We start from the raw sequence: 16,734 nt of genomic DNA, 5'->3' as shown, positions 1-16,734 counted from the left end.
TCTGTGACGTTCCCCTCTGGTGTTATCTGGACACGGTGATCTGCTAGGTCACTCCAATCCTTGACTCTGGGAGCCAGCCTTACCTTGCTCTGCTGTGAGAACTCCCATTCCTGGGCTGTTCACACACAGCCTCTCGCTTGTAAGCTGCTCCCAGCTACTTGCAACTGAATGACACTAGCCAGTATCTCCAGTCCCAGACACAACCTACATACTGAATAAGGCAATGACTCTGCAGCAATAATTATAGACAGAATCTTGCACACCCATAGTAGGGTTTGAAAGTTAAGGATTTAGGAGCAACCTTAAGTTAGGCATTTCCAGTCTACTGAATACTTCATTTTGAAACAATGTTATTTTAACAGATTCTTTTATGGAGGGTATGTAGGTATGTCTACACTGCACACCACTGGTGGCAGCATATAGGCTATGCGTAACTACAAGTAACAGTTAAAAGTTGACTGCATCCATACCACACTGTGTAGCTACACACATAAGTGAAATGCTCTAGAAGGGGGGGCTTTCCCTGCAGCTGGAGTCTCACTGCAGTGCAGAAAGGCTCCAGCAGCAACCTGTGGTAGAGAAAAGCTCCAGCAACAAGGAGGCAGCAGGAGATTACACTGCTACAAGGCATTGCTTGGGCATTTAAAGTGCCATGTAGGGTATGTACTCTAAGGATTCAGGTGCATCTTTACTCATCTATACAGCTATTTATACTAATCCTAAGGGGGCTTGCAGCGTACGTTTTTTCACACTGCTGTAAAGAGTATACAGTATAGATATATCCTATGTGAACTACACCTCTACCTCGATATAACACTGTCCTTGGAAGGCAAAAAATCTTACCATGTTATAGGTGAAACCATGTTATATTGAAATTGCTTTGATCCACCGGCATGCGTAACCCCACCCCCCGGAGCGCTGCTTTACCGAGTTAGATCCAAATTCATGTTATATCGGGTGGCATTATAGCGAGGTAGCGGTGTATATATGCATACACTTACAATCGATGTGAATACATTTTCACGTTATTTTCATGGGCGCGTTACAAAACTCAACCTTTAATGTTAAATTTCAAGCTGGATGAATGATACCCTAGAAAGTCTGACTGGATAAGCCTATAAAATTATGGATGCTCATCTCAACAATCTGAGCCTAGTGAGTTGGCAAAACACAGTTTAGAACCTCCAATTACCAACAATTCTTGTAATTTGGCCTGTCTGCTGCTTCCTCATTTTTCAAATGAGGAATTCTCATTTAAAAAATGTCCAACCTCAAAGGAGGTTTGGTTCAAATTTTGGACAAAGGTTAGGGTGGATCTTTCTCCTCTCTGAAGAGGTTTCCCTATCTGCACTTTTCATCTCTGACAGGTTTAAACATTTACATTAGTTGCAGTTTCTATTGACACATATCAGTTTAACAGAAAATACCTACAGTAGAAAAAAGACAAGATTTAAAAAATGGAACACCTGTAAAAAGATTTAAGGACAGATTTTCATTTGCTTAGCACCCACAATTGAGGTCAGATTTTCTGAAGAAAAAGGATGTTTTAAGGCACCTAAACTAGGGCCAGATTATCAAAAGCACTTAGCACCCAACATGGAAATGCAGTTACTTATTTAGGTGCACAAACAGCAGATAAGATCCTATGAAGATGTCCCAGCCTGTGCATGCTCAGCTCCATTGGAAACCTGCCCCCATGTGTCAGATTCAGGGCTTTGGCATTCAGCATTTTTGCTTTCATGTGTAAAACATATTCATAAAATACCCACCTTTATACAAACATTCCTCACCACCACAACCTAAAATTGCATACTCCTTCAAATCTCTCAAAGCCATTTTTGATGTGAAACCTTCCTACTGACCTCTTTATAAAGCATTTTGAAATCTGCTGATCAACAGTGCTATACAAGAGTATATATTATTATTCATCTCTTCACTGATGTTTCCATACCTTCATTCATCATTTGTCAGCGTAAGCTTGTAGGGTAGACACCTTGCCTGTTTATGTCTTTAAAGTGCCACATACACTTCTTTCTCTACTACTCTATTCACATAAGTATTATAGTTCGGTGTGCGCATAAATAGGCTGATTAAAGGAAGAGTCTCCAAACCAGACAGATTATTCAGTGTATCAAAAAAGAGAGGGATTCAATGATAAAAGATACCTTATTCCACCTCCATGAACACCTATACAAAAGAAAACATTTTTTCTTAACATTTTCCTACTTATATTAAATTTTTCTTTGCACGTGTTACCTGCAATTGATCAGAATTCAAACTCTGTAGCTGCAGTCAGAGCAGAAGCAAATTGAACTACCTTTTCTCACTATGAAGCCATTTAAGCTGCCATGCATTCATTCTGCTGCCCACTGCCTTTGAAATTAATGCATGAGCAGCAAAAACTGGCTAGATCATTCAGTACCAGACTGTTAAAAAACCAAAACCTGTTACACTACAAGCTATTTATTTCCCAACAGAATCTACAAAATTAAGTGTGAGAATCCTGAAATTTGTCACCACTTAAGATACTAAAATTAAATATTAAACAAAAAAACATTTCTGAAATAAAATGTTTAGAAAAACATGGTAAAAATCACTTAATAGGGGCATGACAGAAATACCAACTGACAGAAGAAACAACACTACAGAAGGATCTGTACTTTTCCACCGATCGACAACAAGTGACCAGCTGCTTTGTGTCTCCCACTGCATCTGGAGCATGCAGTTGCCTGGTAACTTGTCATGTGTTATTGCATATTTATTGCATATACATATAGACACACACAGTTTACCTATTAGCTTTAGCAGACAAAAATAATTTATGGGGGTAGTACAGGACTTGACTTCAGTGAGTTTTAACCACGTCAGGATCTTAATTTGAATGTTTTTCTACAAAATTGTTTGTATGTGCATCTAAACTCTAGAAGCAGCAGTCTAGAAACCAAAATAGTGCCAAATACTAGTAATTTTTAGTTCTCCCAGAATATCATGGGATTAAATTTTTGTAGTAAAAATCTTTCTGTACATTTTCTCTTTCAATCTCTAGCTGGGCTAGAACCTCAGCTGATGTCAAGTGTGCAGATTTACAGCAGCTGAAGATTTCACCCCAAATTCTTACCCTGTTCCCAGTCACTAAGTGCTTTGGTTGGACTAACTGCCTTATGCAAAGAGACTATCATATTCACAAAAACAATTGTATATAGAACTACCCAACTACCCAAATAAAACAAAGTAAGATTTTACCCTCAAAGCGATATTGTGGGGGAGTTCTATATTCATTTTGTCTCGCTGATATCTAGATACAAAGAATACTCCGTTTGCAAGTTTAAAAAAAAAAAAGCTCTAACTACCAATCTCACCAACTCAAGTGCGCTAAAGCAATCAAGCAGGATTTTTTCCATCTGAAAAACCATTATATGTGCAGCTCTTATGCTTTTCATCTAATCTTGTTTTCTTCAGATTATATCATTAGTGACATTTGCACAAATTTACTTACTTACCATGGGCTTTCAGTCAAGGTGGGTTTTTTCCACCTTGAGCATCATCACAACAGAAACTAAATTGGGTCACCTTACTTTTTTTATGATGAAGATACTGTTTATTTCTCAGAGGCAACTAGATCACAGTGTTCAGTACAGCATATCAGCCTATAGCCAGATCCTCAGCTGGTTTAAATCAGCACAGCTCCACTGAAGTCAGTGCTGATTTGCACTCCAAAAAAATTGCATTCACATTTTCCCATGCTCAAATCTGGAGGCCACTCTTGAAAAATTGTCCCTAATTTCTTAATACACAGACTCACCACTGCAACTCTTCCTAGGTATGCTTAACAGTGAATAAGGGTTGACAGAGCTAAGGGTACAGTAATACCTTTAGTATATACTGTATTGCTTAGTTATAGCTAATTGAAAGGGGCAAGAAAGCCTGCTTTGGTTTACAGAAAAACTTTAATAAACCATAATATCCACAGTGAAAAGCAGAACTGACAACAGAGCATATACACAAGTTCTAAGACAGGGATAGTCAACTATTTTTTGACAAAGTCTATAATTTCTTGGTCAAGGTATAGTCAAGGTTCAGATTTCAGAGAAATATAAAAAACAAGATGACGACCTCGGGGTCCGAGTCAAAAGCATCTGGTGATCTGAATTTGGCCCACGGTCCACCTATTAACTACCCCTGTTCTAAGGTTTTGCATTAATGGTTTATAAAGTGTTAACAGGGTCTCTGAAACGCAGATGAACCCAGATTGCCTTAACTGGAAACATATTTCACTCAGTTGCAAGAACACTTCTAAAACCTACTATGTTTTAAGGCAAATGAGTATCATTCTCTATTAAAATTAAGAATGTAGGCAAACCGTTTTATTCTATTAGTTGCATAAGAAACAGTAAGTTTCAACATCCTAATATAAACTCTTGAAGCTTTACACCGCTGAGGAAAGGATATGCACTGTATCACAAACTACTAGTCTACTCACAGGAACGTGATCAGTAAACAAGTTTTGGAACATAATCTCAGTCCCCAATAGCTACAAACATAATTCAGAACCCATAACAGAAGCACAGCAGGATAACAACTAAAAATTATTGAATATATCCCATAATATATAAGAAGATATTCATAGCACTGGATATTGAACTTGGACATCAGCATGCCAAAACAAAAAAGAAATTTACAATTAGTCAATAATCATGCCTTCTAGTTATGATTGGAAAGGTTGAAATGGACAATGACCATAGTCAACAATTACTCTTGATGTGGGGTGGTTTTGGTCAACTTTGGCTTGTTTTTAGAACCAATTCCAAGATTCCCCAAAATATTTTTAAAAAACCTCTAAATTATATTTGTAGGGATATTAAACTGACAAAAAATAATTACCACCTTAAACTCTATTTGCCCTGTTACTTTATTTTCAGTTTTCAAACAAACATCAAGGGTAAAATCCTAGTATACCAGAAATCGGTGCAGGTTTTGCCACTGATCATCATGGAACCAGGACCTGGCCTCATGTATCTTTTACTTTTATTTTATAAGCCATCAAATGTTTCAGTCTGTGAGGATTTTCATAGCACACATTGGTATAGGAAACAGTCTTTTACCACAGAGACTCAACCACAGCAGCTCTGTCAACTCTTGTCATGGAAAACCATAAATAACCGACCAATCCTGGCCTACATTTTGAAACCACTACCCCAACTATGTACCTGCTGTGGTTTTTCACTTTGAAAACTAGCTGACCTGGGAAGATTGCAGACAGCTACATTCCCCAAGGCCACTTATTAGTTCTTTTCAGTAAGGTAAGCGGGGTGGGGAAATCAGATTTTTTTTTATAAAAATAACTCCACCACACATCCACAAAACCATGCACTCAAACTGTGTACGTTTTTATTAAGATTGCTTAACTTGCATGCAAATTGGCCATGATCAGTGATGGAGCACATTCAGAGTTCAGCAAATTAATTGCTATGCACTTGAATAACGGAAAGCTTACATATAATTTATTACTTTGTATTATATCAGGGATCTTTTCTCTGTTTCCATCTAATTTGGTAAAAGACTATGAACACTCAAAGAAAATGTCTTCAAATACAAATGATCAAAAATAGAAAAATCTCTAAAGTCCTATTCAAGGTAATAAATTTTTTTTTAAATGAGTGCAGTAGACAAATATAAAACCAACTCATATGAATCTTCATTATTTACTTTACATCTTTATCTGCTAACACAAAGCAATATACAAGAGCTAGGTATTATTACATAAAACACTGAGATCAATTTAAAATCCTGAAACTCTGAACTACAGTTCAGTTAAGACACTGGTTGTTGGGTTTTCTATTCTTATGTGTGAAGTTCTGCAACTGCTATGTCAAGAAATTTTTTTGGGGGGGAGAGGGAAGCACAACTTGAGAGACAAGAAGTATAAAGAAATTTGTGCCTGTATTAGAGAATAGTACTGTCAGAGTTTTGCTGGCTAGACAAGTTAAGCAAGTCACTACATCAGCTAGCATACAGGGAAAAAACTGGCAAAAGAAAACTGTCAATATTACTTTAAACTGGGTTCATCAAACAAAATGTATTGATTTTATCCCTGAGTCCTACTTTATCTTTTAAGACCAAAAAGTGCAGCCCTAATTTTAGATTTGTATATTTTATAAAGCTACATCATAAAAACCGTTTGGTTCTCAACCTTGTATAATTTTAGTTCAGATACTGTCCCCTCTAGTGGTGACTTAAAACATTGTGTTCTGAAAAACAATGCGGGCTCAGATATTTCTAGGGACAGTACAGTATCAATGTGATTAAAGTGCAAGCTTTCCAGAGAAACCAACATCATACATAGTTCATTTAATTAAAAAGCTTATTATTTGCACTTCCAAAATGGCAAGTGGTATAAATATTGTTTGAGAAACTGCACTGGAAGACAAATAACAGGTGCGGAATATTTTAATTCTTTAGCACAAACTTGCAAGTAATCTCCAAAGCATTAACTCTGCTCCCTTGTGACCTGTGAATATTTAATACCATAGGCATGCACACAAATATATCAAGAGGAACATATGCAGACTGCAGAAAGTGGTATACCAAAACACTCACAGAGATAACAGTATTAGTTTCTTACTATTCATAAAGAGGAAGTGCTAACAGCAAAAAAAGGGAATGAGACAATATAAATGTAGTTCTCATGAGAACATTTCATGCTTGCAGAGAATAGAATGCTATACACTTCACTCTTTATTGTCTGACAAAAGACCAAATATTGATCACCTTTCCTATTCTAAACTCCCTTTGGACCAAGTTCTGCTAACTTTACTCTCCCAAAATGTCTGATTTGCATGTTCAGTTTATAAACATATATGCAAAACACTAAGTGCAATAAAGCCTGGTGTATACAGACAACGATTTATAGTACTTGATTTTGGAACAAGATTCTACAAGATACCTCCAAACCTGCAAATACCCAAACATGGGACACAGCATGTGACAGAGACTCAAAATGAGGAAAAAAGTATTTCAGGAAAACTTTAAAATGCTCTGAGATTCAGTCATGTAGCATAAATAACTTTAAGTTTCCTGGTTCTTTATCTCCCATGTAAACAATTTTCAACAATACAAGTCCAAATCTGTGTGGAATGTAGGTAGCTTTGGGACAAAAAGTAGTGATATCTTTCAAAATGAGGTACAGTTCAGAGGTATGTTTTGCACTAGTCTATTTTCAGTGTCAAGAGAGTGAAGACTAGGATAACTATGAGGATAGAGAAGAAAATTGTGCTGGCTGGAGCCAGTATCATTTAAAAGGAGTAAAGAATCAATTTCTAGTAAATGAAATAGACAGTTTGGGGTTAAATAGTTCTAATCAACAGAAAGTTATCACTTTTGTAAAACAATAAATAGAATTAAACCATCAAAGAAGAGGCTGGAAGGGGAAGAACAGAGGAAGCCACTGAAGGTCGACTCTCACAGGCTAATTTAAGCAGGACAAAAAATAATTCACACTCTCAAAACAAATTCACCCTGAGAAGTTTTACTGAAATAAGGCCTTTCCCCCACTTAAGACTAAACAAAGTTGCCCTCAGATTACGTAAGCCAGGATCCCAGCAAACAGAGACCGTGGTTTACCTCAGTCAGATAAAGTAGAAGGACATCATTTGCTTCAACATAGTCCAGAAGAACAATTTCTCTGGCATACTTTCCGACCTCTGGAGTCTCCTCCTTCACCAAGCCCTTTCCACTGATTCTTCTTCCCTTTTCTGGTGATACTAGGCAATTCATTAGTTACCCACAACAGGGTACATCCCTCTCCCCTGCACATCTGCGCAGTAATGGCAGGCAGCTGTGATCTTTCTCCAAGGCAGGAGGAGACCAAAGCGGAAGAGTGTAAAGAAGTAATAAGCTGCAGGGGGCATACTTTAGAGCCAATTACATTAAAGACTGCACCATTTTCTTATTTTATTTAGAAAAGTTCTAACAAACATGGAATCACATCCAATGAGCTGAGCCCTCTGGGTCAAGAGGAAAAGCATCGAGAAGAATCTACTTACTGTTGAGTGGTACTATTTTGAACCATATATAAGTGAGTCTGGGCATGCTTCTGAGCAACTTACCGTATTGTCCCGAGTATAGGCCGCACTTTTTTCCCCTAATTTAAGTCTTTAAACTAGGGGTGCGGCCTATAAGCAGGATCTTGTCAAAAAAAACCCAATAAAAATACTTTAAATCCCAGCCGCGGCGGGGAATCAGAGCGCTCTGGGCTGCCCGCCGCGGCGGGAAGCCCAGAGCCCTCTGATTCCCCGCCGCGGCTGGGATTTAAAGAGCTCTGGGCTCCCCGCCGCAGCGGGCAGCCTAGAGCCCTCTGAGTCCCGGCCGCGGCTGGGATTGAAAGGGATCTGGGCTCCCCGCCGCAGCGGGCAGCCCAGAGCGCTCTGGTTCCCCGCCGCGGCTGGGATTTAAAGAGCTCTGGGCTCCCCGCCGCAGCGGGCAGCCTAGAGCCCTCTGAGTCCCGGCCGCGGCTGGGATTTAAAGGGCTCTGGGCTCCCCGCCACGGCGGGCAGCCCAGAGCTCTCTGATTCCCCGCCGCGGCTGGGATTGAAAGCGCTCTGGGCTTCCCGCCGCGGCGGGCAGCCCAGAGCGCTCTGATTCCCCGCCGCGGCTGGGATTGAAAGGGCTCTGGGCTCCCCGCCGCAGCGGGCAGCCCAGAGCGCTCTGATTCCCCACCGCGGCTGGGATTTAAAGGGCTCTGGGCTCCCCGCCGCGGCAGACAGCCCAGAGCCCTCTGAGTCCCGGCCGCGGCTGAGATTTTCTTTAAGTTAAAAAAAGTTAAAAATTTAATTTTTTTAAAATAGCACCAAACTTTAAGGGTGCGGCTTATAATCAGGAGCGGCCTATACTCGGAACAATACGGTAGATACTGAGTCTCAGCCTTAACTTTCTGATCTCAAGTTCCTTGTTTCTTCTTATTTTTTATTTTTAAAGATTATTATAGCTGCAGATATTTAATGCAGTAGAAAAGATAAAACCAACCAGCATATTTAACAAAAAGAAAATGTTTGTTTTATTCTGAACAGCAGATTGGTCTTTACAATAAAGTCATGATTTTAACTTACAAAGTCAGCATCAGCAATGCATCTTCCCTGAATAGGAAAATTTACCTTTTATCAAATATCAACTTTAAATGTAAACAAAACAAAAATCAAAAGCACTCCATTGAGATAACAGAATATATAACAAGAGTCTTCATAGATGACAAATTAATCAGTTTATACTTCAGGTCCTTCTCCTCCAGGAACCAGCTGTATAAGAAAAGGACAATTTAAGAGATACAGTATGAAGAAACATAGTACAGGTTTGATTTCAAGATTTAAAGTGACAATTGTCAGATATGGCTTTGAACATATTTATTATTAAACACTGGTGAAAATATTTTTACAACAGATGGAAAATTTAAAGTAATACTAGAACATAACACGTGTACTTTTATAGGTAAACTGACCCATTTTGAACTAAAATCACACCCTAATTCTACTCTTACAAAGAGCAGCTAAATAATCAGATAAAATGAGTGACATTATAGCTTTTATAAGATAGTAAAATGTTGTGAAACTTCCTGTGCTTGCTAAATTCCTATTCTGAAATTTTCTAGCCTATATTGTGTATCATTTATACCATGACTGATTAGTATTTGAGCAGAACATTTACCAATGTAAAAGTTCTCATTTTATATATGTATTTTAGCCAACAAGTCATGATTGAATAAAACTTTTTCCTCACTCCAGTGGGAATCTGTTACCATCAGATAAATGCATGCTTAGATATGTTTCAGGAATGAGAATCCAAAAAATGTAGGAACATTCAACACAATAAAAAGGAATGTCTAGATAAAAAACTGCTACTTTTCTTTGGCATTCAGTTGGTGGGAAGATTTTCAGTTTTAAAACACAATAGCACACTTTTAAAAGTAGGTAGACTATAAAGTTCACTTCCTAAATGAGGAACAGTTTTTCTGCTCCTGTCTCCTCTCTTCTTCTTCTTGTGTAGCAGCAGCCCCAAATAAAGGTATACAGGTTGGCTGCTCATTTCCAACTTGCTTTGCAATGAAGAGCCTGAACATTCACAGATGCAGTCATAATAAAGAGGCAAGACAGCACCATGTGCTCTCTTCAGAGTGCAGTTTAAGAGCAGATGCTTTAACTCAATAAACATTAAAGAAAGAAATGTAAAAAAGATATAGGAACTATCATTTATTTTACTGACATTTCTGTTTAAAAAAAGAAACAAAAATTGAACAAGTAGTTTTTTTCTTTAAAGACAGTAGACAAAACAGATTACCATGATAGGTATTATTGCGCAGTCTTTAGGCATTCAGGTTCTCATCCTACAACATTTAAGCAAGTACTTAGTCCCTCTGATTACAGTGGGCCTTAAGCTTCTCTGGTGCAAAATCTGGCCCATAGACTCATAGCAGGCAATAGGAAAAATAAAATATTGGCTGCAGTATCAGACCTACAATAATCAATTACTGCTTCAGCCTTGATTTGCATGCATCAGAAGTATTATGTTTTAAGTTTACTGTATGTTAAGATACAACTAAGTTCATGCTTATATTTTCACTTTTGTTTTCAAAACATAACATGCAACATGTGTAATCAAGAAATTTAAGTCTAGGATTACAGTATGAGATTTCATATGAGTATTCTGTCAGAACATGTGTTTAAAATTTAAATTAATATGAGTTCAATCTTACTTGAATGATTTAGTCAATAACTGAATTCCACATATACTAAGAACCAGTACAAAAAGAAGTAGTACATCTGACTTACCATTGTTATGTTATTTCCATTTAGCAAGATCTGATCTAATTTTGTGATTCTTCTTCCTTCAGGTGTGATTTCGCTGATCAAACATTAGGAAGAAAAATATTTAGTATATAAAATTTACAAAATAAATCTGGACTTGTGGTAAGAGCTGTAGTTACACATGGCTCTGTAATAGGCTGGGTTATTTACCAAGAGTAACACAGAATTTAGATGAATCACAATACAGTTTTGGGACACCCTCCACTGCCCTCAACATATGAAAAAGTTTCAACTGGCAACATGAATAATGTTGCAAGATAAGGTAACAAATGCTTTCTTATGCCAGATTACACCTACTTTTTAACTCTTTGTCTCTGTGTCAAAGCAAACATTAAACTAAGGGAGAATTCAACATGGAGTTCAGGGGGAAAAAATTAAGGGTGCCAAACAGGAAACGTTAAAAACATTTAATATGACAAAAATGTGTGACAGCCATTCTGTGTGGCCAACTTCAGTACCAAAAATAAATAAATAAATAAACAAACAAAAATCCTTAACTCGAGTCAACTAACTCAATGTGAAATCCTAGTAAAGACAAGGAAATTTATAGCCTTCACATGAGTTACCAGGTTGAGTTCAAAAACACTTTTTTCTTTTTGTTTGCAGTGAAGAAGAGGTACAAGAAGTTTCACCTTTTGCAAAGGCAATACATCTTTAAGTGGTCCATAGCTGGTTAGCAGATGCCCTATTACCTACCAGTCAGAATAGAAAGCCAAACCACAAAGCATGGATACTGGTGTGCTAAGCACACTCAGCACCTGACTTTGCCACTTGCCACACACAGCTATTTAAGAGCTGACTGTACAGAATGAATCCCCATTGGATTATTTACAAATAGTTTAAATTTGAAGCCTAAATTACGCAGTTGTGTCAAATCTTTTAAAGAGGTCAAAATGGTTTGCTTCCTAATTCAATATACTTTTTCTGTAAATGGGAAAGAAAAAAAAAGCACACAAATAGCCACAAAAACACAGAAGCAATACTTACAACTCTGTAACATCCTCTAACACCATGTCTGAAGTCTCCCGTCAAGGAAAACAAAAAACTAAAATAGCCCTGATTTAATAACTTTACCTGTATTTTCATTTTATAAAAATGGTGTGACCTAATTTTTAAAATAATTTCAGCTAGTGTGGCATATTTATCCATGCAAAAAGTAGAAGCATTCATTCTAGCCACCTAATTCAAAATATCCAAAGAAACAGCTAAATAATTAAGCTTATTCTAAAAATTGGTAAATAGCAAATATTCCATTTAAAGGATACTGACAAAATCATCAAATCCTAGGAGTGTGCCAACAATTTCTTTATCACTCTTCATCACAATGTGAATACGTGAACCTATACACTTGTCCACAAGCTCTGTAAATCAGAAAATATTTTATACAAGACTACAATCTAAACTTAAACATATACTAAATGGTCATCTTTTTTAAAACATTCCTTTTAAGAATATGTGGCAAAACTGTACACATTCAAAATGATTGCCAAGAATACTTATAAAACTGTATATGCAAAAATAGTTTTTATTTTTATATCCACTATTAATCATAAGGTGCATCCTAAGATATCTGTAAAACACCTAGAACGCATTGAGCACTATATAAATATATATTTAGGATTAGCAGAATTTAATTTTCACTTTTATAATTTTGACAGATTGTTTATGTATAACTTTTTTTTTTAATCTAAATTTTCACAGCTTTGCAAAATTATGGGCTTTAAGCATTTCTCCCCACCCCAATTTTTAATACATTTAAATTTTCACAGCTACAGTAAATTATGGCAGATCTGACAATTATTTAATGACAGACACTGAAATTCAAAAAAACTTAAAGCTTTATAATGTAAAAATAAATTGTCAAAATATACAAATATCCTTATAGCAAACTCTAATAAGTTCTCAAGCAACATTTTTCTTACTTTGCCCTTGTAAATTTCAAGTATCGATGGAAATATTTTTTTGTCAGTTTGTGTACAGTGAAATGAATGTTTACCAATATTTAGGGATAAAACTATAATCCTCCCAAGCTTAAGTATGTAGCAACTGACTTTGTGGTGAAGGTAGAATATTATTATTACTGTTCATCTGTATTGGTAGTGCCCACAATGTGATAAGCACTTTCCAGATATAGCAAGAATTTACATTTTAGGAACCTTCACACATTTTCCTTCAGTATCCAATTAATCATAAACCGTTTTTTCTTAATGTTCCTGATTCTAGAAAATCTTTGGGAGAAATAGAATCTTATATAAGGAAAAGTTATTTTGAGGCAAAATATTTATTTCTGTTGGAAAAACTAACCAGCCAGCCATTGGTCAGCTGCCAAGAGACTGCTCACCAGAGGTTACTTTTCCTCCGCCAGCAACACATTGTTCTTTTACATCACCATCTCTTTGCTTGAAAGAATGTTCCCAGAACAGTTAAAAGAGTGCACGTTGCAGATTCAGTTTATTAAATGTTAAAAGAAAAGCTGCAACTTGCTTTGGTACTATGCACAGTAGAACCTCAAAGTTACAAACACTTCAGGAAGAGAGGTTGTTCTTAACTCTGAAATGTTTGTAACTCTGAACAAAATGTTATGATTGTTCTTTCAAAAGTTTACAACTGAACACTGACTTAATATAGCTTTGAAACTTTACTATGAAGAAGAAAAATGCTGCTTTCCCCTTTTTTTTTTTTTTTAGTAGTTTATGTTTAACACAGTACTCTACTGTATTTGGGTTTTTTTTGTTTTGTTTTTGTCTCTGCTGCTGCCTGATTGTGTACTTCTGGTTCCAAATAAGGTGTGTGGCTGACTGGTCAGTTTGTAACTCTGGTGTTCATAAATCTGAGGCTCTTCTGTAGTCACTCCACCCCCTCGTAACGCTGTGTATGAGTATGTCTAGCTAGAAATGCTACAATAGCTCAGCTGCAGCATAGAGACTTACTACAGCAACTGAAGGGGTTTTCTTATATTGTTATAGTAAATCCACTTCTCTGCGAGGCTGTAGCTAGCTCAATGGAAGAATTCTTCTGTTGATCTGAACCCCATGGTAGAGAAAGTGGTAGGTTGGCTTAACTCTCTCGCCAGGGCTGTGACTATTTCAAACCCCGAACAATATAGCTAGACTGACCTAAGTTTTAGGGGCAGACCAGGCCTACGTCACTTTAAAAAAAATTAAATATAACATTGAGACAAGAGGTTTCTCTTACTTGGCCATTAACATAAGCCTTAACCCTGCAATCAGATTCACACTGGGAGATTCCTCTGCCCATGCAGAGCCCTACTTACATCAATGGGTAGATCTCACTGGAAAAAAAAATGTGTACATTTAACTCCAGTAAAACTAGCAGTGAAGACTTGGCAACTCAGGGCTTGGCTACACTTGCAAGTTACAGCACATTAAAGGAGCCCCGGGCGCACTAGCTCACTACCCGTCCACACTGGCATGGCACATAGAGTGCTCTGACTCCACAGCTAGAGCCTTCCTGGTACTCCACCTCGGTGAGTTTGATGCGCCCCCGCTGGAGCGCCCCAGCATCAGTGTGAAGGTGTTGCATTACTGCGCTCTGATCAGCCTCCGGAAACATCTCATAATCCCCTTAAGTCAAGTGGCCACTCTTGTCATTGTTTTGGATATGGCCTTTGAAAGCTCCGTTTGACAGCCGGCATGCTTATCTGCTCCGAGACAAAGAACCATTACTGTGGAATGCTGTGTGAGAGAGAGAGAGCGGGGTGGGGGAGGTCTGCTGCTGTCTGAACTTACAAGACAGCATGCTGACATGCTCTCAGCCCCCACAAACCCACTCTCTCTCCCCCCACATACACACAACACACTCCCTGTCACACTCCACCCCCCCCCCCGATTTGAAAAGCACAATGCAGCCACTTGCATGCTGGGATAGCTACCACAATGCACTGCTCTCTGTGGCCATTGCAAGAGCTGCTAATGTGGCCATGCCAATGCACTGTCAGCCCTCAGTGTGGACATACTACAGTGCTTTCCCTACTGCGCTCTATGAAGGCTGGTTTAAGTCAATGCACTCTACATCTGCAAGTGTAGCCATGCCCTCAGTATTTAACTCTGGTTACCAGTTTCAATTAAAGGTTATAGGCGAGCCTGAGGATAAACAAACTAGCCTGAGTCAAAAGCCAAAGCCTGGTCTACACTAGAAAATTAGTTCTGTTTAACTACTTTGGTCTGTGGTGTGAAAAATCCATACCCCTAAGCTGCATTAAGGTGACCTAAGTCCATCGACCTAGCTACCCCCTCTCAGGGCAAGTCTACACTGCCACTTACATTGATATTACTTATGTTGCTTACGGGTATGAAAAAACCTGTAACTTGCATCTCTCAGTGACCTAAGCATGGTCCACACCAGTGCTATAACAGAGAGAAACTTTCCCACCGTCACAGCTTCTGCCTCTCACAAAGGTGGAGTAATTATGCCACTGGGACAGCTTTCTCCAGTCAGCGGTGCCGCTGCATCAGAGCAACTGTGCCAATGTAGCACTTCTACTTAGGGCTAGTCTACACTGGCAAAGTTAAAGCACTGACGTGGCCGCGCTTTAACGTGGCTTACGTAGTCACAGCAGAGCGCTGGGAGAGAGCTCTCCTAGTGCTCTAAAAAAACACCTTCACGAGGGGCACGGCTCCCAGCACTGGTACATTGTCTACACTGGCGCTTTACAGCGCTTGAAACTTGCTGCGCTCAGGGGTGTGTTTTTTCACACCCCTGAGTGAGAAAATTGCAGCGCTATAAAGCACCAGTGTAGACAAGCCCTTAGACTAGCCTTCAGGGAGGTGGTTTGACTACAGCAATGGGAGAACTCCGCCCATTGGGATAGGTAGTGTCCACTCCGCAGCGTTTTAAGAGTAGACAAGTGCTGAGCCTTCAGGCGGGTCTCTACACGTGTAGCTGGGGGTACGATCCCCCAACGGGAAGGGAGACCGCTGCACTGAGTCTGAACAAGTTAAAGTTAGAGCGAGCTGGGCCAGAGCTGGCGGCTGGGTCTCCTGGAGCTGGGAATCGCGGCCCCAGCTCCCGGTGGAGCCGCTCTGCCCCTGGCGGCGGCACCCGAGTTAAGAGCATGCGGGGGGGGGGGGGGGGGAGGAAGCTCCTGCAACAACCGCCCACCCCGGACACCCGCCGCTTGTGGTGCAGCAGATGCTGCCGGGCCTCAGCCCAAGCTGCACCGCTGCTGGGCTCCCCGCTGAACACCCGGGGGGGTCGGGATGCCCCTGCCGGCAGCCGGGGGGGGGGGGGAAGGAGGAGCCCAGCCGCGGGGTGGGGGAGGGGGCGCGCTCTCCTACAGGGGGGCACGATGCCGAGCGCGCGCTGCCCCACCCGCCCTGGAGCTGCGGGGCGGGTCCCGGGGCCGGGCCTTGAGACGTCACCGCCCTCCAACTTCCCTCGTCGTTCAAACGGCCCGCGAGACCCGCCCCAACCCCGTCAGGAGGGGAGCGTGAGACCGCCCCTCCCCCAGCGTCACCCACAGCAGCCTACAAACAGAGCCCCCCGCCCGGCCCGGCCCGCCCCGGGGGGAGCCGGGACACTCTGTCCCCGGGCGGGGGGGGGGCTAGTTACCGAGCGGCAGGAGCTGAGACGGGTTGGTGGTCGCGTTGGCCGCCATATTGAAACCAGACCTAACCAATCGCAGCTAGCGGAAGAGAGGGCTCGGGGGGGGGGGCGGTGGGTGAATAGCTCTCGGAGCGGCCTCCGCCAGCAGCCCTAGCCAATGGATGGCCGAGTCATCGTGCTCCCGCTGTGACGTAGCTGGGGTCCCCGGGCGCGGCTCCGAGGCTCTGGCTGTGGCAGGGCCTGATTCGCAGAGATGCTGAGCCCCCCTCCGGCCGCTGCCGCCTTCCAAATGCAATGGGAAAGGCGGGGCTTTGAC

The 16,734-nt window shown here is 40.4% G+C and overlaps 1 protein-coding gene across 1 annotated transcript; it reads right to left on the bottom strand.

The window, feature by feature from the left end:
• Window positions 1–8,952: 8,952 nt before the first annotated feature.
• Window positions 8,953–16,511, bottom strand: LSM5 (LSM5 homolog, U6 small nuclear RNA and mRNA degradation associated). Its single transcript, XM_045002954.1, has 5 exons — window positions 16,425–16,511; window positions 12,119–12,214; window positions 11,841–11,868; window positions 10,818–10,890; window positions 8,953–9,290 (listed from the first exon to the last, which is right to left on the bottom strand). Exons 1-5 carry the CDS (start codon window positions 16,468–16,470, stop codon window positions 9,258–9,260), a joined length of 276 nt encoding a protein of 91 aa, XP_044858889.1. The 5' UTR covers window positions 16,471–16,511; the 3' UTR covers window positions 8,953–9,257.
• Window positions 16,512–16,734: the final 223 nt, after the last annotated feature.

Source organism: Mauremys mutica, chromosome 2, assembly GCF_020497125.1.
Source record: "Mauremys mutica isolate MM-2020 ecotype Southern chromosome 2, ASM2049712v1, whole genome shotgun sequence".
In the NCBI taxonomy this organism is placed as follows: Eukaryota; Metazoa; Chordata; order Testudines; family Geoemydidae; genus Mauremys; species Mauremys mutica.
The sequence above is the reverse complement of the archived record's forward strand: the minus strand, read 5'-3'. Positions and strand labels throughout refer to the sequence as shown.